At 42.2% G+C, this 24087-nt stretch overlaps 2 protein-coding genes across 6 annotated transcripts; one reads left to right on the top strand and one right to left on the bottom strand.

Moving 5' to 3' along the window:
- The first annotated feature begins 5933 nt into the window (after window positions 1–5933).
- Window positions 5934–7523, top strand: LOC120590277 (olfactory receptor 52I1-like). The gene has a single exon (XM_039847907.1). It carries the CDS (start codon window positions 6153–6155, stop codon window positions 7191–7193), a length of 1041 nt encoding a protein of 346 aa, XP_039703841.1. The 5' UTR covers window positions 5934–6152; the 3' UTR covers window positions 7194–7523.
- Window positions 7524–8769: 1246 nt separating this feature from the next.
- TRIM68 (tripartite motif containing 68) lies at window positions 8770–18782 on the bottom strand. Of its 5 annotated transcripts, none has more exons than XM_039847902.1 (8): window positions 18565–18782; window positions 16509–16763; window positions 15910–16382; window positions 14125–14220; window positions 12777–13034; window positions 12440–12462; window positions 11779–11879; window positions 8770–11579 (listed from the first exon to the last, which is right to left on the bottom strand). In XM_039847902.1, exons 3-8 carry the CDS (start codon window positions 16333–16335, stop codon window positions 11029–11031), a joined length of 1455 nt encoding a protein of 484 aa, XP_039703836.1. In that variant the 5' UTR covers window positions 16336–16382; window positions 16509–16763; window positions 18565–18782; the 3' UTR covers window positions 8770–11028. The 5 variants fall into 5 exon arrangements, with proteins under 5 accessions (XP_039703836.1, XP_039703838.1, XP_039703840.1 ...); XM_039847904.1 differs by having other exon boundaries at window positions 16509–16585; XM_039847906.1 differs by lacking the exon at window positions 18565–18782 and having other exon boundaries at window positions 15910–16153; window positions 16258–16382.
- Window positions 18783–24087: the final 5305 nt, after the last annotated feature.

Raw genomic sequence — 24087 nt, 5'->3', positions numbered from 1 at the left:
CAACAGTGAGGGCTCTGAGGAGAAGAGAGTGAGAGAGGGTGAGAAAAATGAAATCAGACCTTCTGTGACCTCATCTCAAAAGTGACACCTCAATGCTTTTGTCACATTCTATTAGTTAGAAATAAGTCAGTAGGTCCTTCTTACTCTCAAAGGGATGTAATTACACAGGATATGCATACCAGGAGGTAGCATCACTGGGGCCATTTTAGAAGCTGCCTACCACACTATTTTGCTTAAACCCTAAATTAAACTATCTGAACTAGAACCAACCTGAGTTGATAAAAACACACAACCAATATTAGTAAACTTTTCCTACCCCTAAAAAGTACCTTTTAATATAGCAAAAGAAGAAAAGGGATGATAAAGAAGATTCTCCTACTTGAATTATGCCCCAAACATTAGAAAATAGATCTCTAAATTCTCATTTCCAGGCTACCTGCTTGTAATTTAGTCGACTCTACTTTCCAGGGTTATTCCTGCTATCAATTGTCTAAGTCCCAGAAACAGACTCTGAGACCTTTTCCTGCAGAAAGTTTAGCATGGAATATGCTCAGGAACATAAGCTCCAAACAGCTGTGAAGGAAAAACAGAGGGAGAAGGTGAATTACAATGTAGTTTCATCAGAATTCTCAGCTGATTGAACCTATGAGGAATTCTGATCCTATACACTTGTCTTGAATTGGGCAAGGGGACAGTTTTATGCTCAGGATTAACCAGTCACTGAATGAATCATTACATTACGAGGATGCATCACTTAGGGTGATGCAACATCCTTTGGCTGAGGGTAATTCCAGGAGAAGAATGAAGCTGTGAGCCCTCAGAGCCTGACACTCAGCTGTGGAGTGAGTAAGTGCTTCAGTCCTGAAGGGGGATTTGTGAAGTGCTACACAGTCTACTACTAGGAAACCTTCATAACTGATTAGTCTTCTGAGGGGACTTGGGGATGGGTGAAGGAAATAAACTATCAACCATCTAACTTTTCCTGATTGAAGAATGAACTCTCCCATTGTTGTTCCTTTTAAGTTTTATTCTGAGTTGAAATCAGAATTTTGAAGTGATACCGGCACCCTTATATTCACTGCAGCACTATTCACAATAGTCAAGATGTGGAAACAACCCAAATGTCCATCAGTAGATGAATTATTACCCTGAACTTAAGTCATCCTTCTTCCTGGTTAAGAAATCATAAAGCGGATATAATAAAAGTTATCATTTTAAAATATAATTAAGACCAAAGTAAACAAAAATCAGATATAGAAAACAGACATCATAACAAAAATACATTCACTGTCTCAATTTTGATTGTTGCTTTTCATTCAAACATGAAATAGAGACAATGCTATTAGAACTAAAATATGAAAAACAGGTAAATTTGGTAAATAAAATTAAATGCTCACTTAAATATTGTTTGTGCTTATTGGTTAGCTTTCTGGCAATGGAGACATTAGGTTAAGATGCATGCAGGGAGTTGGAAGTAATTGATTCTCATGACAGAAAGTCAAAGATCGTAAATCATTGATATGTCTATCTGAATACTGACTTCAAGATACTTATTAAACTGATCCAACTCTAAGGAGAGTTATTCTGCTGTTTGGAAAATTCTGCTGTGTTTTCTATAATAAAGAGACACTTTTGTGAAGAAGCAACTGAAATCTCGTAAACCATTTTCATTAGGTGGTTTTGGGGCTGGTTCCTCACGTCACCAAATGAAATTCTTCCCATGTAAGATATGACAGGGTCCTAATAAAAAGTAGCTCAAGCAAAAAGGGCTGTGTGATTGAAATGGGAATGTGTATCAACACTTATTTGTATATATGCTTGTATGCACACACAAACACAGCTATACACATAAGACTGACATTTGCCATTATGCCTAGGAGGCATGTCCAAATAAAGCTTTGGCATAGTGAATTATAGGTGTAAGCTTCCTTGTTATGTAGGCTATGATGTTCTAAATGTGGGAGAAATCAAATGTGCTGAAATCTTGCTTCCATGTAGAATAACTTCTATGTCACTGTTCTGTTATCTTGGGTCTTCGTCTTTTGGGGAATACTTCCTCCTCTTGGACTCTTCCACCATGGGACTGTGTATGGTGAGGTTAAGGCCACCCTCTATTTGTGAGCATCCACCACAGCCACTAATGCCTCAGGAGGAGATGGTTGAATTCCAGGGACAGTGGAATCCGTCCCCATTGTCACAGTCACAGTTTAAAGTGGTCCATCCGTCCCCATTGTCACAGTCACAGTTTAGCTGCCTCATCTCATGCCGGGGCCTTTTAAGTAGCACCCCCTTTGCCTCCTGCATTTGGTTGTCCACTTTTTCTATCATTATTCACGTTGTTGTTTAGGTTTACATTGTGACTTGTTCTCTGAATTATCCTATGGGCGACAGAGACTCACAGGATTTAGCACAGCAGTTTGGGGGACTAGCTCTCTTGCAGGCTTGAAGATTGGGTTTCTAATAGATGCTAAGCCTAGTATTGAACTTCAGCCATTGCCCTCCATTATTAGGAATGTGCTGGGTTAGCTTGAGGAAGGCTTGAAGTACACCTACCTCCACAAGAAAATGAAGGCTCTCACCATTCACACCACTAATAACCATTGCTGCTGAGGATGTGTGGAACTGGGGGCACATAGCAAAATCTCTTGCTTTTTCGTATTTCCATGTATATCTATATCCTTTGCCATCGTGCACCTGTTGTCTTCTTTCTCTTAGCTCTATTCCTGCACCATGATGATGCCTAGGCAGAAGTCACAACCTTTAAAATATGGCCCATGCACCGTTCTGGCCTCATTTATTTTCATTGTCTTTCAACTACATTGCAATCTCCCTTATCTAGTTTATTCTCTGTTTGGAGAGTATTTTGTGTTTTTGTATTTTTGTGCTGAGGTCTGTGCTTTTTCAGTTTGAAAAGCTTTTCTTCCTTGGTCCCCTTACACTCTATTTTCTTTCTCTGTTCAAAAGGGTCTTTTAAACACAGTCATGAGAAATATTTAACCAGTGAAGTCCACCATGAGCCCCGAGGCAGAACTGAGGAACTGAACAGTGAAGTGGACCTTGAGAGATGGAGTATACAGTCAGAGCGAGGAGTTCTACTACAAAGTGAAATGAATTATGATTGCTAGTATTTGAATCTTAACTCTCTGGCTTACTATCTTTGTGATATTCTCTATACCTCAGTTTCATCTCTAAAATGTAGATGTAATAATGGCAGCTACTTTAGAGGGTTGTGAAGATAGAATGAGATCACCTTGAGAAGCATTCAGCAGGGTATTAGACATAGCAGGCTTTCACAAATCTAAGTAATCTTGAGTCCTTTGTTTTCTTTTCAGGATGCACTCTATATTGTTCTCTTAGGTATCCTCTGAGGACTTGAAGAAACAAAGACTCTTCATCCACTAAGCATCTGCCTCCTCAGGCAACCTGGAAAGCCTCAGGGAGTGGAGCACAGAGAAAAGGGTCTCTGGAGGAGTTAGTTTGGCTGTTGGACAGAGGCAGGGGAAGCCAGAGTGTCCAGGGAAAAAGCAGGAGAGAGTCTAAAGGGGAAAGAGGGAGGTTTTTTTAAAGTGACAATACCCTTTACCGTGACTCTACATTGTTCATTTTTGATCTTATGCTGCTTTTCCTGTTGCTCTTGAAGGTCCTGTGTAAATCTCCTTTCTTTTGAGTGAAAGAAATGTGGACATATCAGAGGAAGTCTTAATAGAGAAAACTCCAGGGATGTGGGTAACTGACCTGGGAACTGGGTGTTGGGCTGACGGAGTCTGAAGGACAGGGTCACCTTAGAAAGGAGGAGATAAGCCCTCCATCTCACTATAAAGGCTGGTCAGGTCTGGTGGGTACTTTTGATACCAAGATCACCTTCTGGAAATGAGAGGGAGGAGGGAACACATGATTCTTGTGGTTCAAAGCTGAGGGAAGAAGGGGTAAGTCTAACCTTGGAATGATGGTGAGACCGTTTTCAGAGACTAAGGAGTTATGAGGGAAGAAACCAAGCAGTAGGGCTGATTGGGAACATGTGTATTTGATTGTGGTGGTGACGCATAGGGTTATCATAAACACAAAGGCTCCATCAAATGAGTTATGCATTGCTGCCTTTATCTTTAAAGATTTCAATTTGGATTGGGTATTTCCTATATTTTAAATAAGGATGAAAAGTTCTCACATATCCTATAATTTAGTTTTTGGAGTTAAGTGACTTGTCTAAGGTTTTCTTTAGTGATTGGCCTCAGGTTTTCATGTAAATGTCTCTCCAGGGTCGCAGACAGAGGCAGGTTCTGGGCTGGAAGTGTCTTAGAACAGATCTTGATCAGAACTTCCTGAAGAAAAGTTCAACAGCCTGGCTCAACAGCCAGGAAGCAGCTGTGTCTGTATCTTGATCTAGGTAGTGGCCATGTGGATATATTCTTATGCTCACTTTATCACCATCAAGCTGTATACCTGAGATTTGTGCATTTCATAGTACATATGTTATACTTCAATCAAAAAGCCCAAAGCTGAAGTAGTCGTCAGTAATGATAAATGTTTTGGATAGGTCAGAGAAAATAAAAAATTAAATCACTGGATTGGCCACAGGTCCTTAATAGAAATCATTGTTGACCTTAGCAAGAGAATTTTCAGTATTAATAGACTGGAGTGAAATAAAAATTTAAAAAAAGATGACCAACCAAACCAAATGTTCTGTCATGTGAAAAGACTAACAAAATATGTAAACGTCCAGGAGTGATAAATAAGAAGAGAACTGAGGAAAATAAAACCCTCAAAGGAAGGAAAAATACGAACAGCTAGAAGTTGCCAGGGTAGAGAGAGGAGGGATGGGCAGAAGAAAGGTAGATATATACAGGGCAACGAGCCAGGAGAGGAAGATCCTGAATCAGAGGCAAGTGGGGGGTAAGGAGGTATTCTGGCCCCTCAGACTGTTCTTTAGCTCTTTAAACAGCGATACTCAAATCTGAGTTTGTGGCATCCAGAGAACATTCAGGTGTCTTAAGGATACCTGAATTATGATAGTCTGATAACTCTTCATTCCCATCCTACTGCAAAAAGCTTTCCCTTGACTTCAAGTGATCTATTGCTGAGGATGCTTACCCAGTGACTATACACAGCAAAATTCTTTTAATCTGATCGTGAAGCAGAAATTACTACTTTATTCAGTCTGTTTCATTATAAGGCATTTCTTACGTTTAGGGATTTTGTTTTTGGAGGTGGAGGAGGTTGTGGTTTGTTTCAACAAAGGCCAGTTTGCCATTACATCTCACAAATTGGTTTTCTAAAGAATAAAGCTTCATTGTTGTTTGGAATGTCTTAGTAGTTTATCATGGAGACAGAATTATTCATATTGAAGAATCATAAAAACCTATTGAACAGTTGTTCAACTATAAAGAAGCCCAAAAGTGTATTTGTAGCTATTTAATCTATCAATTGAACCTAGCTCAAGAGGAAATACAGGCTGAGATAAAGAAAAGGTAGAGATTACAAATATTTCCAGATAATTTATCTCCTATGGACTATTATAATGCTGTTCATAAATGTCCTTAGTTTTGTGGCCCTATTAATTGATCTCTTCAACCAGAAGGACGCTTCATTCCTTTTTTTGCTTAGCCCTATAATGAAAATATGACATGTTCAGTTTCAGTAAGTTCATTATTTCATTCAACAATTATTAAACATTAGGAACTAAACATACAAAGATGAACTCTTTCCTCTGATTGCTCATTCATTCATTCAACTGTTTGCTCTAATGAACACACATATCTTCTTGTAATGGACTTGTCTGCCACACCTATGGGTCACAACACTTGGTGTAAGGAATAGGCCATGAGCAAGACACACATGCTTGAATACAATAAAGTCATGGAGTATTGGAATTGTCAGTTGAGGGCTCTCAGAAGTCAGCATGGAAGAGTCCATGAAAGCTCAGAAGGTATATAATTTAGCTTTGGCATGGGATAGGGGAGGAGGCAGAGCACAGACTTCCGCAAAGAGGTAAACCATGAGCTGATCTTTGAACAATGAATAGAAATTAGCAAGGCAATGAATACTGAGGAGGCTGGAAAGTGGAGCAGCGTAACTTTGTCAGATATCAGTTTTCTGATCCTGTGGTCCACCTAGCTGAGAATACTACCAGGCTCTCCTTAATACCACAGCTGGGAATGTCTTACATGATTGCATCTTTTTCTTACCTCATTTTATGCATTAATAGGAAAGCAGTCTCATCTGTGATGCTGGGGCCACCCTACAATCACACGATGGAAACCCCTGCCACCTTCTACCTTGTGGGCATCCCAGGTTTGCCGTCTTCACATCTTTGGCTGGCTATCACACTGAGTACCATGTATACCATAGCCCTGTTAGGAAACACCCTCATAGTGACTGTAATCTGGATGGATTACGCTCTACAAGAGCCCATGTACTATTTCCTGTGTGTTCTGGCTATCGTGGACATTGTTATGGCCTCCTCCGTAGTGCCCAAGATGGTGAACATCTTTACCTCAGGAGACGGCTCTATCAGCTTTAATGCTTGTTTCACTCAGATGTATTTTGTCCATGCAACCACAGCTGTGGAGACAGGGCTGCTGCTGGCCATGGCTTTTGACCGCTATGTAGCTATCTGTAAGCCCCTACACTACAAGAGAATTCTCACACCTCAAGTGATGCTGGGAATGACTGTGACCATCACTATCAGAGCTGTCATAACCATGACTCCATTAAGTTGGTTGGTGAGTCATCTACCTTTCTGTGGCCCCAATGTGGTTCTTCATTCCTACTGTGAGCATATAGCTGTGGCCAAGTTGGCGTGTGCTGACCCCATGCCCAGTAATCTCTATAGTCTGCTTAGTTCTTCCATTATTGTGGGCTCTGATGTGGTCTTCATTGCTGTTTCTTATAACCTGATTCTTCGGGCAGTATTTGGTCTCTCTTCAAAGAATGCTCAGTTGAAAGCATTAAGCACCTGTGGCTCCCATGTTGGGGTGATGGCTTTGTATTACCTACCTGGGATGGCATCCGTCTATGTGGCCTGGTTAGGGAAAGACATAGTGCCTTTGCACACCCAGGTGCTTTTAGCTGACTTGTACCTGGTCATCCCACCCACATTAAACCCCATCATCTATGGCCTGAGGACCAAAAAAATACGAAAACAAATACAGAGCTTGCTGATGCACTGCCCCTTTGACCACTGCAACTGTTCATGAATACAAAGTCTGTTCAGACCTTGAGAATTCCAGCCAACTTCAAAGATGCTTCAGAGATCTGTGGGGCTGGTTTGGTTCACCTGGTGCCATAGGAGTTCTAAGATAAAGCTAAAAAAGGGTATCTTTGCATAACTTTTTCATTTCTAGCAAGAATGTGAATAAAGCGATTATTTTCTGACAACACTTTTAATGGTTTCAATTAACTAGTATCTGAACCAGAGAGAAGTTGGGCAGAGGCTTAGCGTTTTTCTTTCCTTAGCTTCTGACTCATTCTGAACTTAATATCCTACTGGTCCATCTGTAGAAGAAATCAACTGTTTGGTCATCCCCCCTCCCCCACCAACTAGGCTGATTTTCTCAGAATTGCTCATCTCCTCATGTGATCATATGGAAGCAACTGTTAATATATGACCCTGCCTTCTGGACCACTGATGAATCCACTCAACTTGGGTGAGGTACTCATATCTGGACTAGAGTATTTCTCCAGTCAAAATGGACTTCAGTTTATCTGAGGAGATAAACTTGAGATCATAGATGGTGGCCATTTTCAAACATATGAACTTGGAAATAGAAACCGGTTGCACAGCAAGAGAAGCAGATTGGCAAGATGGGATGAAGAAGCTGAGTCTCTGGTTCCAATTCATTTTGGACACACAGGTCTATGCCTATTAAGTTCTTTGTGATATCTCTATATCCTTTTAATATACCCCTTATTGTTAAGCTAGTTGGAGTCAGTGTACTAATCTGTTGTTTTTAACCAACCTGTTGTTTTTAAGCAAAAGACACTAAGGCAATGTGAGTTCGGTTTTGGACATCTTTTGCTTTTCTTCCTAGTTCTGCTTGTGTAAATTAACTCTAAGAGACAAAGAGGAGGAATCAAATAACAAGTCTTTCTTTTGGATACCTCTAAGGAAGAGTGCTTTGGGATGAAAAGGTTAATAGAGAACAATATCAATAGTGAAGCTGAAACGTTACTACTCTTCTCCCGGTCACCAGATAATTATTTTTATTTATGCCTTTCAGAAAGTCTTTAACTGAATGATCAGTTCATGTTAAAAAATGATTTCATATGTAAGTGATATATATGTTTGACTGGTAAATTTTAAAATTTTAATAATTTACTAATATAGTTGATAACAAGATGTTGTATCTGAGTCTTAATATCTTCTTTCTACCAGTAGGAGCAAAATGTTAATTCGTAGAGTATTGAAAATTAAATAGAATAAGGAAAGCTCATAATACAACATCAACATATTGCATGTTCCTATGATTCTAGGCATAAGAACGAAAGTTCCTTCACTTCAGTATTTATCAACGCACACACACTGTGCTAGACTGAGGGTATAATGGTGAACAAGACAAAGTCAATGTCTTCATGGGGTTTTTAGAAGAGAAGTGTAAGCAACTACCCTAAAGAGTTTTCATATACTTAAGAACTTCAGCCTTCTTGCTTGGTCTTAAAAATCAGAAAATATAAAACAATGTGGTGTCATTTAACCTTATAATCCTTCTAACAAGTAATTATAGCACCCCAATCAGCTTATAAATGTAAAAAACACCCCAAACCCAAAAATAGTACATTACAAATGAAGCCATTTCACTCCTTAATTCATTCTAGGTTTGAATGAACTTATCACGTAATAATCCTCACTTCTTGGAACCTTCCAAGATTTGTCCTAAGAAAACCATAGTAAAGATTTAAACCCTAGCCTCTCCTGCTAAGTGTTTATGGATGTATAAATGGAAGTGCTTCCTAAAGATCTGTGTCTCAAGTTATTAACAATTCCCCAGGCACTCTACCCACCACATGGTTCCTTTCCTACCTGCCTCTCCCCATTCTGGACCACTGAGTCCCTCCACACTGTGACACATATAGTTACTCCAATGTAGGTCAGCGCAACCCTTTGCCAAGACCAGGTGTGACTTATTAGTTCATTCTCTTTCTATTGCTAATGCTCAAGAAGCCACTTGGAAGCCTGGTGTGCAGAATGAGTTTATTTCTCCATTTTGGCCTGTTTTACCTCCTTCATATAAACAGCCAATACAATTAAAGTAAGAAGACAATTTTTTGCTATTCTTTATTACAGGAATTGCTTTGTTTCTGCCTATACGTAACCTCGTATCTACTTTGCTACACAATGCTACCCCAATGGTCACTACCTTCACCTGAAAACTACACCAGAGGTTGTGTCATACAGTCACAGTGACAATATGTGATGTACAGCTTATAACCCTCACAACAGGCAAAGCCATTAATTCTCATATACTTGACTTGCAGTTTGTTTTTAGTCACAATCATTCCCATATCACACTCTGAAGACCTGCAATGAATTATTTTTGCCACACACAACAATTACTGTAAGCACTGATAGATTCCTATTCCTCCTCATTATAATACATGGCTCCAAAATCGTGTTTTATGGCTAGTCCTATACTTTCTCCCCACACTTCCTTGCCCCATTTGCATTCTGTCATAATTCTAGAGAAGATACGGGCAGGGAGAATGTTATGTAGTTACCAGAACTGAAGATTCCCTTGGTGACATGAAAAGATCCAAACATTAGTCCAACTAGCTTGAGAGTGAGTGAACCTTCCTTCCTGTGTGTGTTTTTTTCTTTTCCTTGTCTCCATTCTCTACACTGTGGTCACAGTCTCCATCCTGATTCAAAGACAGACAGACATGTATAATAGATGCACAATATATTACTGCGGCCCAAGTTTGCCCTTGGCATGTTCACTTTCTGTCTAAAGGGTTCTTAACTAACAGTAGAGGCCCTGAGACATAAGCCCCTGCTGTAAAAATGCTGCTTGAGGAGGCGAGACAGGAGCGTTACACGAAACCCATGGCTTCCCTTCCTCTGTCCCGAGAGGGGAACAAAAGTAGGGGATGGATCCGAGATCCTCACAACACTCCCGTGAGGTAGGACACTCAGCTACTCTACCCATTTCCCATTCACGACACAAAATCTTTCACACGTGTAGGGTATTTCAGACCCAAATGTAATGACAAGCAGACATGTGATCTGAAAAACGAGTCTGTCAATCTCATTTCATTTGACTGTAAGAAACACTTTACAATCTTCTTTTGACAGCTTTGTGAGAAATAGCATGCTGCATTAAGGCCATTTCAGTTTCCTCATCCAGAAAGTGAAAATAAGAATAAGGCTCATATGTTTCCTGACCCTGCCACTCAGAGAGAAGGGCAGGACCAAGACACTGGTCTCCTTAGAGTCTGAGACAGAGTGACGTGCCCCGCTCATGCTCAGAGAGGGGACAACCACTGGGGTGGTCTGGGCAAACTAATGCATTTCTCTCGTTTGGAGGTCAGAGAGCTGGGGTCCAACGCAGGTGGCTCAGTCACAGCTGACCTCAGGTAAGACCTCCACAGACTGGTCTCAGCAGAGAAGCCAGCTCTGGATATGGGCAGTATATTTCCAGCTTGTCGGTAAGCCCCATCTAACGGGTTTCCTGAACGTTGGATCTACTTCATCATCCTCATTGACTTAATTATGGCACTAACAGGGAGTGGGGAAGAGGGGCCTGAGCGACAGAAAAAATAAGTCCCAATCCTTAGAGCCATTCTGATCCTCACCATCAGCCCTGTCGGGCTTCCCTCACAGGGGACAATGCTCATTTGACTAAGCCTCAACTCTTTCACAGGAGTGGTTTAGTGCAAGACTCTGGCTCAGGAGCAGCAGACCACTGAGCCAGGCAGAAAAGTCCTTGGATTCTAGGTTCGGCTCAGTTCAAAGGCAGCCTTGCCAGGGGCAGGGCCCTCCAAGACCCCTGTGGCCCAGGAGAAATTCCAGGGCCTCTGGCAGAGATGGTAGCTCTCCTAGTCCTCCCCGTCCAGGGAGCAGATGGCCAGGGGAGCAGTGTTGTTGGCACCAATGCTGTAGCAAGGACTGAAATAGGGCAGGAGGCGCCCAGGGAACGGATAGTGGGGGAAAGTGAAAATGTGGGAGCCGTTGTCGGTCACATTGTAGAAGGAGATATCATGGGCCTCATAATCCAGGAAGACACCCACCCGGCGGGGAGGGACTGGCAAGGACAGCAGGGGATATTCATCGGAGCCTGCCCGGTACTCATTTCCCTTCCTCAGCCTTATCACCCAGAATCCGTAGTGGGGGGATAAATAGACCACCTCCTTCCGGTCCACGTTTTCTTTACACACTCCCAGGCCCCATTCAGACCTGTCTCCCACCTCCACCTCCCAGTAGTGCCGGCCTGAGGAGATGCACTGACTGCCCAGGACGATGTTATAGCGGTAGAATCTCTCAGGATTGTCGGGCAGTTTCTGCTTGGTGTCTCCATAGTGCACGCATTTTCTGTCCTCAGACACGATGAGGCGGGAATAAGCGGTGTCTGGATCCAGGCGCACATCAGCTAGGGAAAAAGATCCTGGTTGGCATCACTGGTACAGAAACAGGGAGCATGGGCAAGGTCTCTGATAAATACAGCCACAGATTTCTCAGTGATGGGTGGGAGTGAGGCTAGCTGGGGCACCCAGAGGGCACTGAACCATTTAATTCTCTGGGAGGAGTCCCTCCCACTGCCCATCGCAATCTAACCCAGCACTCAGTACCTGCATACGTCTTCAGGATCTCTCTCAGGCCCAGCACACGGCAATCTGTCTTCAGTTGCAGGGAGACTGGTTCTGGCCGCTGCAGGCTCCAAGACTTGCTCCTGGTTGAGGAAGGAGGGGTAAGCCTTGGGGCCAGCAATCCTGGCTCTGCCCCATGGGCCTTCCCTTAGTACAGGGAAGAGGGGCTTGGCCAGGGACATAGGCAGGGAGATGCCCCTCCCTGCATCACCAGGCAAAGCAGAGATACGATGGTTATTTGACAACAGCGAATTTTGGCACAGAGAAAACATTTGCATTTCGATACTGTGGAAAGAGTTAGATGTGCATTTGACATGGCAGGAGGAAGAGGTGTGCCACGGAGAAAGGCTATATATACTCAGAGCTTAGAGCACTAAGAGACACCTGCTGTTTTCCCCTCCTTGGGAGAGCTACTCGAAATCACATATTTTACTGAAATTCTTATTGGTAATACTTAAAATGAATCTGACCAAATACAAATAAGAAAAAAGGTGAACAAAGCTTCTTTGGGCCAATACAACGAAAGAGGGAGATTACAGAACAGCACCCGCTTTTCGATGGTACTGGGTCTCCATTCCCCACTCCTGGTCAGGCCCCACTATCCCTCATAGGGCTGCCTAGGGGCTCAACGATGGGAACATACCTTTTCAAGGCTTCCTGAATACCCTAGAAAGAGAAAAAATGCAGCACATGAATATATGCTGTTTCTCAGAGGGACCAGACAGACACTCAACTCTGGGAAGGGGATTCTCTAAGGGCAAGGGAGGCAGAGAGTAGGCCTGGAGAGAAGGAGTGTAAAGGTGGAGGGTGACAGCCTACAGGAGGTTTGCAGGGCAGGGTAAGTTCTGCCTTGAATAGCCAACTCCAGGTTCTGTCTTGACTCCCTGGTCAGATGGGAGGGACTAGTATTATGCCAGAGCTGCTTGTCCTGGCCCATTTTCAACTGGCACTCAGAGTTCCCAGGAAAACCTGCTACTCACTTGCAGCATCCAGCGGATGGGCCTCTGAGACCTCTCTTCCAATTCTGCAATCAGCCTCCACAGGACCCGGCTCTGCTGGCCGAGCGCATCATGATTCAGCTCCAGTTTCTGTCTGGTCTCCCTCTCCTCCTGCTCTAGGCTGGCAAGAGCTGCAGCTGCCTCTACCTCCAGCCGCTGACCTGGTGGCTTTTTCTGTAGTAATCGTTGAAACTTCTCAAACTCCCATATGATACTCTGCTTTCGGGTTTCCACCTGTATCTGCAGAGCCAAGACAGGAAATCAGCACTGATATTGTTTGTGTGAGGGCCACCCAGGACTGAGGACACTGGCATGTGCACGCACATGCTCTGGAATGTTTTGGTACCAACTGTGTGCCGAGCACTGTACAGGCCAAGATAAAGGATATAGGTTTTCCTACCTTTCTGTTCCCACAGCTCTGGTACTTGCTTCTGGGTCCCTCTTACTATTCTTATTGACCCCAGTAGGGCCCAGGATGTTATCTTAGTACCATATTCTCTAGACCAATGGTCCCCAACCTTTTTGGCAACAGGGACCAGTGTTCCTATGAAAATCTAATGACTGATGATCTGGGGTGGAGCTGAGGCAGTGATGCCAGCACAGGGGAGCGGCTGCAAATACAGATGAAGCTTCGCTCTCTTGCCGGCCACTAACTTTTTGCTGTGTAGCCCGGTTCCTAAGAGGCCACTGACTAGTAAGGTGTGTGGCTCGGGGCTTGGGGACCCTCACTGTAGATCATTCCCTATTTTCGGAATAATATTCTATTTTCAGAATAATGACCAGAACATTACACTTAAGCTTCTAAGGCAGTGTAACAACTATACTGTTAGAGGCTTTTGCTTCCTACTAGTATATCATTTTAATATGCTATTTTCAAACAGTTCAATGTTACCATCTGCTGATTAAAAGTTCTGATAGTTTGGTAGTCATGGACCTTGAATTTATTTCAGAGGTGATTTCTCAGTGTTTTAATAACTTTCAGTAAATATGTTCTAATTGGGAAAAGTGAAACCCAAACTATGTTTTACTAAGCATTATACAAGTCATACTACTGTGAGCTAATACCTATGTGAGGTACATAGTTTTCCTTTTTTTGTATGTGAGGACATAAGCCCAGGGATTATCCTTACATCACAATCAAGAAACTGGAATGATAGGTTACATGGCTGGCCTAAGGCTGCACGCCTGCCAGAGAGAGGTGGTATGAGGCCCCCAGGCTCTCTGACTTCAAAATCCCACATTCTGCTTCACAGAAATGAGGAAACTATCATGGGCCAGCTCCAGGACAATGCAGGGTCCACCCAAACTCCTTCCCCAGGTGTCAACCTGCCTTCCAGTTGGCAGTTCGTTTCCTCTCACCAACTTCCAGCTTCCAGGCCTCTTCTTGCTCTTTCCTTAGATGTTCCAGAGCCTCATGCAGTTTCCACTGAAAGAGATAAAAATCTCCTGAAGGCATCTTGGGCAGCTAGTTGATAATGAGGCTTTGTAGCACTGGTAGGTGATGGGAAAAGTGTCCCTCAGGCTATGGGACTAGAATGAATGGTGGAAGAAAAGGGATGCCACAGAAGGAATGGATTCTTCCCAGATGCTATCTAAAGTGGCTCCTGATTTCAGAATTATTTCAGCTCCCATGGTCTCTACGTTTCTGTGAAGTAGAAGAGAAGGGCCCTTTCTAAGCCTGCCAGAAAACCACCTTGGACTTCCTATCCATGCCTCTTTTTATCCTTATCTGACTTGTTATCTCACAGCCTCCTTAAATCTTATTCAAAGTGTGGTCCAAGTGGGTCAGCAGCATCAGAACCACCTGGGAGCTTGTTAGAAATGCACAGTCTTGGGCCCTACCCCATATCTCCTGAATTAGAATCTGAATTTCAGCAAGATCCTTGGGTGGTTCAAACGTCCATTAAAGGTAAGAAACACTCTCCTAGAATACTAATGCAAGCAATTACTACTGAAAAGCATAAAGTGTTCTAATGATAATATTAACCATTTTATTAAAGATTTACGAAGTGCTGAACACGGCTTAAGTACCAAACATACATCCAATACTCACAATCCCTTGAGACTGGTATTATCCCCATTTAATAGATAACTAAGGTTTAGGGAGTGACCTACTCAAAGTCACTCACCTGGTATATGGCTGGGCTGGGATTTAACCCAGTTGTTTAACTCCTAGCCTGTGTAACACTGCCTCCCTATTCTAATACTCTCAAAACAAAAAGAGTAAGTAAATACTTTACATTTTAAAGAAATTCTTCTCATAGAAAATCAGCTAATTCTGGAGATTTGTCTTACACTCTTACCTTCTAATCTCAACCTCAAGAAAGAGCGTTAAGACCAGTACTGGATCATTGGACAACAGAATCATTGGGATAATGATTCTGGTAAAGATATATCAGCATGGACAACTGAGGAAAATATAAGAAACTTCAAGTAGATGAGGGTAGTTATAAAACAGGAGTAGCAGGTGTGTCACAGAAGGCTCTCCCCCACCAAAAAAAAAAAGGCTTGGTAGAGGAGAAAGAACACTGGACAGAGAGAAAGAAGGCCTGAGTCACACCCTTTGATCTTCCTTTAACTTTTAATGAACTTAACCTAACGTCAGAAGGGACTTTAGAGCGTTAGATTAATCTCACTTGATCCTAAATGACTTAGCCATGGTTCCTTTCAGCTCTAAAACCAATTTTCATGATCTCAAATTTCTAAGCCTGTTTTTTGTCTATAAAATGAGAGGAGAGTGACTTATCTAATGTCAAATGACTATTTGCGGCACTGCTAGGAGTTTGCAGGTTCTGATAGGTACAGCCTTGACTACCTCATACTCAAATTCATCCAAGGCATTAAGACCCCCAAATTCTCAGTAAAGAAAGCATCTTTGAGTTAGGAAGTAAGCCACGTTAAGATCGAGGATGGGGTGTGGAAGTGAGAGGGAAGGAAGTCCAAGGAGGCCATACATGCAAGGAGAGGTGTGGCTCACTGCATCAGGCTCTGTGGGTATGAGGACCAAAGAAATTAGTCTTCACTTTAGCTCTGGGTCCCCAGTCAAGTCCTTGATTTACAGATAGCCAAGTGAGGGGCAGGGGAGAGAATGAGGTGGCTAACCTCCATCTCCCACCTTATACTCCCAGGCGACATCCTCCATGGGCACGACACTGTGGGCCTCATGCTCAGGGGACTGGCGGCAGGCTTCACATGTGACTAGGCCATCTTCTTTGCAGAACATCTTTAGCTGTTCTCCATGGAACTCACATACATCACCTTTCAGCCCCATTCCTGGGTGCAGCCCTAGCAGACGGACTTTTTCTACCACATTAGCCAGCTGCCAATTAGGCCGCAGATTCCTTGGCTGGACTGGAGCCCTGCAGAGGGGACATGTGTAACCCCAGTTCTGGAATTCCCCTGGGACCTCCCAGAGTCCGGAGATACAGCCTTGGCAGAAGCTGTGACCACAATCGATGCTCACGGGCTCCCTCAGGAAGGTCATGCAGATGGGACAGGCCACCTCTTCCACAACAGCTTCCACCAGCACTGCAGGATCCATGGCTCCTTCTCACACCCTCCTCAGAACAGAACCAGGCAAAATGAAGGCTGAGAAAAAGAAAAGGAAAATAAGAGGAAAAGGTAAGAGAGGAGCAGAGGGATCAGTAAAAGGGATAATTAGTAAGTCAAAAACCCAAGTTCCTCCTTTGGATCCTTCCTCAGTCCTTTACTGACCTTGTTTAATAAGCACTGGCCTTCCCAAGTGAAGTTCTGAATGGGTCGCGTTGCTCACACCAACCACAGAGGGACATCTAGAGATGCCCGAGTAAGCGGATGTTAGAAGTTCTGTTTTCATTCATTTGGTCATCTCTGACCCTCTTTTGGGTTCATTCACTTGACCATCCCCACTCCACCTCAAACACGCTCTTCAGATCAGCACTATTTCTCTTGAATATGGATAAGGTCATATAAAATGGGGTGTTTCAGTATCTAAAATAAGGCCAGAAATATCCTCAGTCTCACTCTCTGGTTTGTTTATATGTATATTTATATACTTCAAGGGACAAAAAAGGTAATATGCTAGAAATCCATTGCCTATATGCTCAATTGGTGTGCCTATATGCACACTAAAGTGTAAAGTACAAGAGAACCAGTAATCCTTTCCCCACACCCTGTAAACTCTTGCCCACTTCTCCAGCACCAACATTTCCTAAGATGCCCAGACACTTGCTTCAGCCTTCAGTGATATGTTAGAAGCAGAGATGAAACAACACCCCTGGGAAGATAAAATCAGAGGTCATCTGATGTTAATCGAACCCATTTGATGAAGTCACTACTCCAGCAAGAAACCTGAGATTTCTGCCAGGGCCATATGTAGGTATGGAATTTATACTACTCTGAGCATTTTACATGGATTAGCTCAGTTTATTCCACAACTCTAAGTAGAAACCATTATTCTACTGTTTTCATTTTACAGATACTTGGTCCTGGGCTCCACCATTCTATCTTGGGAAAATTACTAACCTCTCCAGCTTTAAATAATAAAAATATAAGTGGAAAGAGAAATCTCTGTGGTTTTAGGTAGTCCAGGTAGTCTTCTTGAATGAATGGGAGCAGTACAGAGACCTTGCAGGACTCTTTGTTACAGGTCAACAGCTGTTCCTGCCTTCTCACTGGCCTCCTGCTTACTCCCTTCCACTACCACTACCAAACTGTGGGATCTAGTATCCTAAAACCTAGTTTTATGAAAATCACTAACCCACTGAAGAGTCTATCCTGGTGTTCCAGCACCCAGTCCAAAAGGAAGCTCTTGCTCTTCACCTTTGAAACAGCACCTATGCCCAGACAAGCAAAGAGAGAAACTTCCACACTTTTCTGCAGACCCCATGTTCATTCATTCTACCCCACTTTATTCCTGCTCTTCTCCCAGCTTGAAATGATTTCTCTATGATTCTGCTCTTAATCATTTGACATTCATGTGTTCATTGTCTTACTTCCTACACTGGAAGTTTCATGAGGATAGTGACATTATCAGTTTTGTTCACTGCTATATCCCCGATGCCAAGAACAGTGCCTCCAATATTTTTTGAATATATGAGAATTAAATGTAACTGTTGAAGGTTGAGGTCCAGCTGATAGCAGGTTGGAAGTGGAAGAAGTGTCAATATCCTCACCTAACACAGAGGGGCGCTAAAGAGTTACCACTTAAAGCTGACACGATGCAGATGATATTTATGATTTAAAGCTACAAAGATCAATAAAAGAATGAAAATAGAAATAAAAAATTGGTGGCAGCAGGGAAGTGATAAATATATATCCAAATGATAAATCAAGAAATACGGTGCAAGCATATTATTTACATTTAGTAGGGTCATAAAAAGATCTAAACATTAAAAAAAGCGGTGGGCTCTGCAAAAAGGATTTAGTTAAAAGGTGGGTGGCTACTGCTCTTAGATATAAGATCTACTTGTTTTATTTTTTTGTTATACCTAAATTACTTTGACAAAACTTTAATTATTAAAATGTTTAATTGCTTCGAAATTGACTTTGGCAGGGTGGGGAGCCAGTGTGGGAAAGACATTTGAGCGGAGGAAGCGGAGCTTGGAAAAGATTCGAGAGGCGGAACCAGAGTGAGGAGAGGGACGAGGGCGGGAGGGGATCTCCGAGGTCCGATAGTAGAAAGGGATGGCCACAGGGCGCGGGGAAGGGCATAGGGTAGCGGGCGGGTGGGGACAGAGTGAGGTGACTCTGCAGGACCTTTGACTACAGAAGAGGACGGCTGTCTACCCACCTCCCTCCTTAGTCCGGACTAGCGCTCCGCGGCGAAAACCTAAAGTGGGGCCGCCTGGTTCCCACTGCCGAGTGTCCACAGCATCAGAGGCGGCTGGCCCTGCCAGCAGGGCACTCACCGCCCTCGGGAAGATGAAGGCCCCAGCAGCAACCCGCTCCTCTGCCTCTGCCTCTCTCTCTCTCTCTCCCTCTCCCTCTCTCTCTCTCTCCCTCTCTCTCTCTCTGGGCTCCCATGCCCCGCCCACAGAACCCGAGCCAATGAGCGGTGGTCTGGACCAGGCGCCGGCATCTTTATGGGAGTAGCCAATCACGGACAGGGATCTGGACAACCCCAGCCAATTGGAATAGGGGACGAAGGCTTTGCACGCCTCTCGGCGTGGCAGAGGTTTTTCTCGGCTACTTCGGTCTTTCTGGTCGTCTCCTCAGCTCAGAGCTACGTGAACTGTAAAGGGGCCCAGGAATCAGTCCGTGGACGGGTCGAAGGGTGGAAATATCCGGGTGAGGCTGGTTAGGCCCTGCATTAGCAGTGGCCCAGCTGGCTCTCGGTCCAGGAGACCACTTCCGTCTTACACTTCCGCTGTGGCTAACTAGTGGCTCTTCAGAGCGAAGCTCGTTTCTTTAGGGTAACGGCGCTAGACCGGATGCTGTTCATTTGCCAGTTTTTCATGTTAAACTCACCGGCCTGAGATCAGCTATATCTGGTTCTGTAACCCAATTTAGCGTAGGGCTGGGACCATATATGCAATGGGCTCTGCAGTTTCCAGCAAGATGAGCGACCTCTCCTGGCTCCAGGCTGCAGATACTGGGTTCTCATGAAACAAAAAACAAAAACAGAAAAACAACCTCCTGAGTTGTCTTGGGAAACTCTTATCCTTCAACACTCCAGCAGGCACCTCATCACTATTGCCACAACCCAACTTAAAGTTAGAAGCAGATATTGGGAGCTGGTGGAGTAGAAGTGGAATCTCTGGTCATAAATTGTCATTAAAAAATAAAAATTAAAAATTAAACAATTGGTACCCTTCACCCAAACACACAGATACAGACATGTACACACACAAACTACTACTTAAAGGCAGTAATCTGGGTCCTTCTTTGGACTCTCTACACCTTGACCTTTTCTGATACTTAGGCGTTTGCTGGATAAGCAAATAAAGGCACATCCTGTCGACGTGGAAAATAACCAGGAAATTCTCCAATAGAAGCTCAGTTCCAAAAGATTTCACAGTTTGGACTTACACTTTTTGGATCCTCATGCTAATGACAGGGCCCAGGCCATGGTTGAAATTCTGAAGGGTGAAACCCAGAAAATTCCTGAAACAAATGGGACCATGAGCAAAAAAAGAAGAGGTAACTGAGGTCTGAGTTGGACTCCTGTCTCACCTCCATCTAGAGAAATGGCTGTCCTAACGGAATAGGGACTAGATGAATTGAAACAGGCCACTTTAAATATTTATTGAGCATCAATTTTTTTGCAACACTTTGTGCTAGGTGCTTGAATTACAACTACGAGTCACACTCTGAGTCTCTGCTCTTACAGAGCTCAAGATTAAGTTGGTTGTACTTCTCTGGAGCTTCTGCGGAGTTAAAAGAATTAATGAGGATATCTTTTTCATTTGTAACTTGCAATTATCCATAACCATGATGAACTCTCAAGGGCCCTGCAAAAGGGCACCTTTTTTAGGTTTGCTGGGGGGGGTGGAGGCTTGTGTTCATGAGAGGAAGTCTGGACAGAGAACTTTGGAAAACAGGTTAGTTCACCCTCCCCCCACCCCCAGGAAGAGAAGCCTCTCTTTCTCAGCCACCCTCAAGGTTCCTTGTTTTCTGTGAGAAGTAAACAGGTATGTCCAGGTAATGCTCTGTCTTTGCTACACTCCATGGCTTTAACTGCAGACCTCCACACTCTCCCTGAATCCAGGACAAACCAGGACAACAAAATGAATGGCTAACTGTAAGATGGTGTCTATCTGTGCTCTGGGAGAGGAATGCCTCCAAAGGGGAAGCCAGACTGAGAACTGATTGGGGGCAGGGAAGGAAGTGCAGGCATTGAGGATGTAGGGCTAAGGAAAGGATAGGGAATTTATACAAAATTCTGAAGCCTGACTTTGTAGAAGGAGATTAAGGACTGATCACATTGCATGTCAAACGATTCTTCTTGCTGAGAGACCCCCATTTGTTTTCCTCTCTCTCTCTCTCTCTGAAGAAGTATGAGCCACAGCCTCACTAAGTTTCACACAACCTTAGGCCTCAACTTTATTTATTTAATCTATTTAACTACTACTACAAAAAAAAATCTCTAGAAGAAGTGTCATGCCTGTAAGTCATCCACACTAACTTCTAAAACAGTGAACTTAACAGAGAGCTGAACATGTAGAGACAATAGACTCATTCTCTTCGAGGTTTATTTTCTACTAAATTCAATCCCAGTTAATTTTATGGTTTTCATATGCTCTCTTCTTCCTGGTTTTTTTTTTTTTTTTTGGTAGTTTGCATTTGGTCACTTTAAAATTTTATTATTTTCAATAAATATCCTAAATTTACATTCTCTGTAGCATAAATGCTTTCTTTTCCTCACCCCCCCCCCCACCCCATCCTCCCTCCTCTTGGCAACCATGAGCTTGTTCTCTATATCTATGGGTCTGTTTCTATTTTGTTTATTTTTTATTTTTTGTAGACTCCACACATAAATGAAATCATATGATGTTTGTCTTTCTCTGTCTGACTTATTTTACTTAGCGTAATACCATCTAGATCCATCCAAGTTGTCAAAAAATGGCAAGTTTCATTTTTTTATTGCTGTGTAATATCTCTCTCTCTCTATTCTCTCTCTCTATTCTCTCTCTCTGTCTCTCTCTGTCTCTGTCTCTCTCTCTCTCTCTCATTACTATAGCTTGATACATTCCATGGCTGTAACTGCAGACCTCCACACTCTGCAGTTACTTATTACAGCTTTATAATAAATCTTGATATTTTATATAACAAGTCATCCCACTTTGGTCATACTCTTTAAGAGTGTTATGGCTACTTTTAGCAATTTACATTTTCATATAAATTTTTAATTAAACATATCAAGTTCTACAAAATGATGTTAGTATATTGAGATTGCACTGAATTTGTAGAAAAATTTGGGGTGATAATTAAATTCTTCATATTACTGAGTTTTCCAATAAAAGAATATATTTTTTCTCTTCTGTTTATTTAGGTCTTCTTCAATATCTCTTAAGAATACCTTCTGTATTTCTGTATATAAGGTCCTATACATCTTTTGTTAGATTTAATCTTAGATGTGTGATTTTTCCATGCTATTGGAAATGCAGTTTTTTAAAAATCATGTCTATTTTATGAGGAAATATGGTGAAATTTTGTACATTGACCTTTTATCCAGCAATCTTTACATACTTATTTAATTATTTCTGAGTGGATTCATTTGCATTTTTCTACATATACAATCACTAATCTAAAAATAATGATTATATAATTTCTTTTGTCTAACTCTCAAGCCATGTTTCTATTTCTTGCCTTATTACAAGTTATTAACACAAGGAATCATTTCTATCTTCAGGTAAAACTATGCTCTCTTTTCATGGGGGATATTAGTATCTCCTAACACACTCACACAAAACAATGACATTGCTCATCTGCAAATGGAATTTGGATACCCTTGGAAACAAGTGAACATTTTCTTTTGGGAAAGATTTTCTTGTGAAAGCAGCACCTAAAATAGAATTTAAGGATGGTTAGTATGTAAGAAGGGAAACAAAGAGATTGAACATTCCAGACAAAGCAAGAGTTCAAGCAAATGTGAAAGTAGGTATAAGGAAAGAGAACTTTTATTTAAGGAACTGAAAGAATGCCAGTGCAGGACCATGTTGAGAGATAGTGGTGTGTAATGAGATGGAGTTGGGGAAAAATAATCAGTAAGTTCATATCATTCAAGGTCTCCTAAGCCAAGAATTTGAATATATTCCTGGCCAAAGTTCTCCATTATTGGTTGGACCTTTTAACACTCTATTTATGTTGATTGATTTTTTTCCTTCTTTCTTGTGAAAAACATTGAAATGAAATATAGGGATATACTATTATTTTAAAAGTCATACGATGGTCTACCTTACTCAGTCTTCTTATTACTGTAACAAGTGAAAGAATGCTTGAAAAGTTCCCGTGAAAAATATCCATTTAAAAATTGTGCCAGCTTGGTGCTTGATGTTGCTACTGAAAATTTAAGAGAACTGCCCATTAAACCTACGTCAACTGAAGTAACAGAATTATGAGTTATGAGTGAACATCAACAAGAGGATCAATAATTTCTGCATTAAGAGTGAATGAAAAAGTATTCTGTAAATCTTTCCTTTAAAATATACCCATCAGTGTCAACCCTCTTGCAAAAATAGAAGGATAAGATCTGCATAAAAATATGAAAAATAATTAATTTCATATTGTTAAATGCTTTAGGTGAAACAAAAGGAAAAGAGTAAAGTGGTTCAGTTAAAGTTAAGAGTTGGGAAAGATCTTCCTAAGCAAGAATATTTTAACAGACACTTGAAGGCTGGGAATTAATCAGAACAGCTTCTTTACCATGGAGAAAATGTGTGAAAGCTGAAAGGTGAGAGAAAGCATGGCACATTGAAGCCCTAGGACAATTTTGGTATGTCAGAAACTTAGTATGCAAAAAAGGAGGTAGACTAGCTGGAGATGGGGATGGAGAGGCACACTGAGATGGCTCATGGAGGCCTTATGAGCTGGGTTGAGAAGTTTGGACTTCAACCTTTCATTCTAAAGTCAGTGGAAAGATGCTACAGCTTGGGCAACAGAGTCATTTCTGTAACAGGGAACAGAATACATAGACTGAGGGCATAGCCTGGGGATCTGACATAATGAGCTTAGTTGGAGGTGTTGAGTTTGACGTGCTTTAGGGACACCTAAATGGTGATATCCTATAGACATTACTATGTCTGGAATTTAGGATATTGGTCTGGTCTGTTTGGGTGATAGAAACTATGGAGCAGAAGGTATTTCTCCCATTTACTCACAGTTACTTTATAAAGAGGGGAAGTACAGAGGATTTACCAGGGTCATAGCCTTGAAGAACTCCACCAGTAATGTGAGAAGTAAAGGACAGAGATTCTCTCAACGATCTCCATCCTATTAACATTTACTTGTGTTCTATCTCTTCTAGCTCCAAAATACACATTTAAAAAATACCCTTTAGAGCTATCAATTCTTCACACGTTGCCCATTTCACTCATTCTCTTCACATACAAACTTATTAAAAGAATTGTCTATACCCTCTTTGTCTTTTTCTTCCCAACACATTCCTCGCTCTGCTGCATTCAAGATTATATTCCCACCAGCCCACCTCAGCAGTTATTCCCAAAGTAACCACTGACCTATTTTCAGTCTATACACTTACTACTTAATCTCTCAGCAGCCTTCTGTACTGCTGTGCTGTCCACTCTTCCTTCCCAAAGTATTTTCTTCCATGGGCTAATGTAGCACTATCTCAACTGAATTTCCTGCTATTTCA

The sequence above is a fragment of the Pteropus medius genome, unplaced genomic scaffold (assembly GCF_902729225.1).
Source record: "Pteropus medius unplaced genomic scaffold, Ma_sr-lr_union100, whole genome shotgun sequence".
NCBI classification, from domain to species: domain Eukaryota; kingdom Metazoa; phylum Chordata; class Mammalia; order Chiroptera; family Pteropodidae; genus Pteropus; species Pteropus medius.
Note: the sequence above shows the minus strand (reverse complement) of the source record. Positions and strands in the feature narration are given on the sequence as shown.

Coding starts and splice junctions, on each gene's coding strand:
- TRIM68 (XM_039847902.1), bottom strand. CDS start 16,335: ATGGATCCTGCAGTGCTGGTGGAAGCTGTTGTGGAAGAGGTGGCCTGT. Junction 14,221..15,909: donor ATGTCGCCTGGGAGTATAAG/GTGGGAGATGGA, acceptor TATCTCTTTCAG/TGGAAACTGCATGAGGCTCT. Junction 13,035..14,124: donor AACGAACTGCCAACTGGAAG/GCAGGTTGACAC, acceptor TTGGCTCTGCAG/ATACAGGTGGAAACCCGAAA.
- LOC120590277 (XM_039847907.1), top strand. CDS start 6,153: ATGTCTTACATGATTGCATCTTTTTCTTACCTCATTTTATGCATTAAT.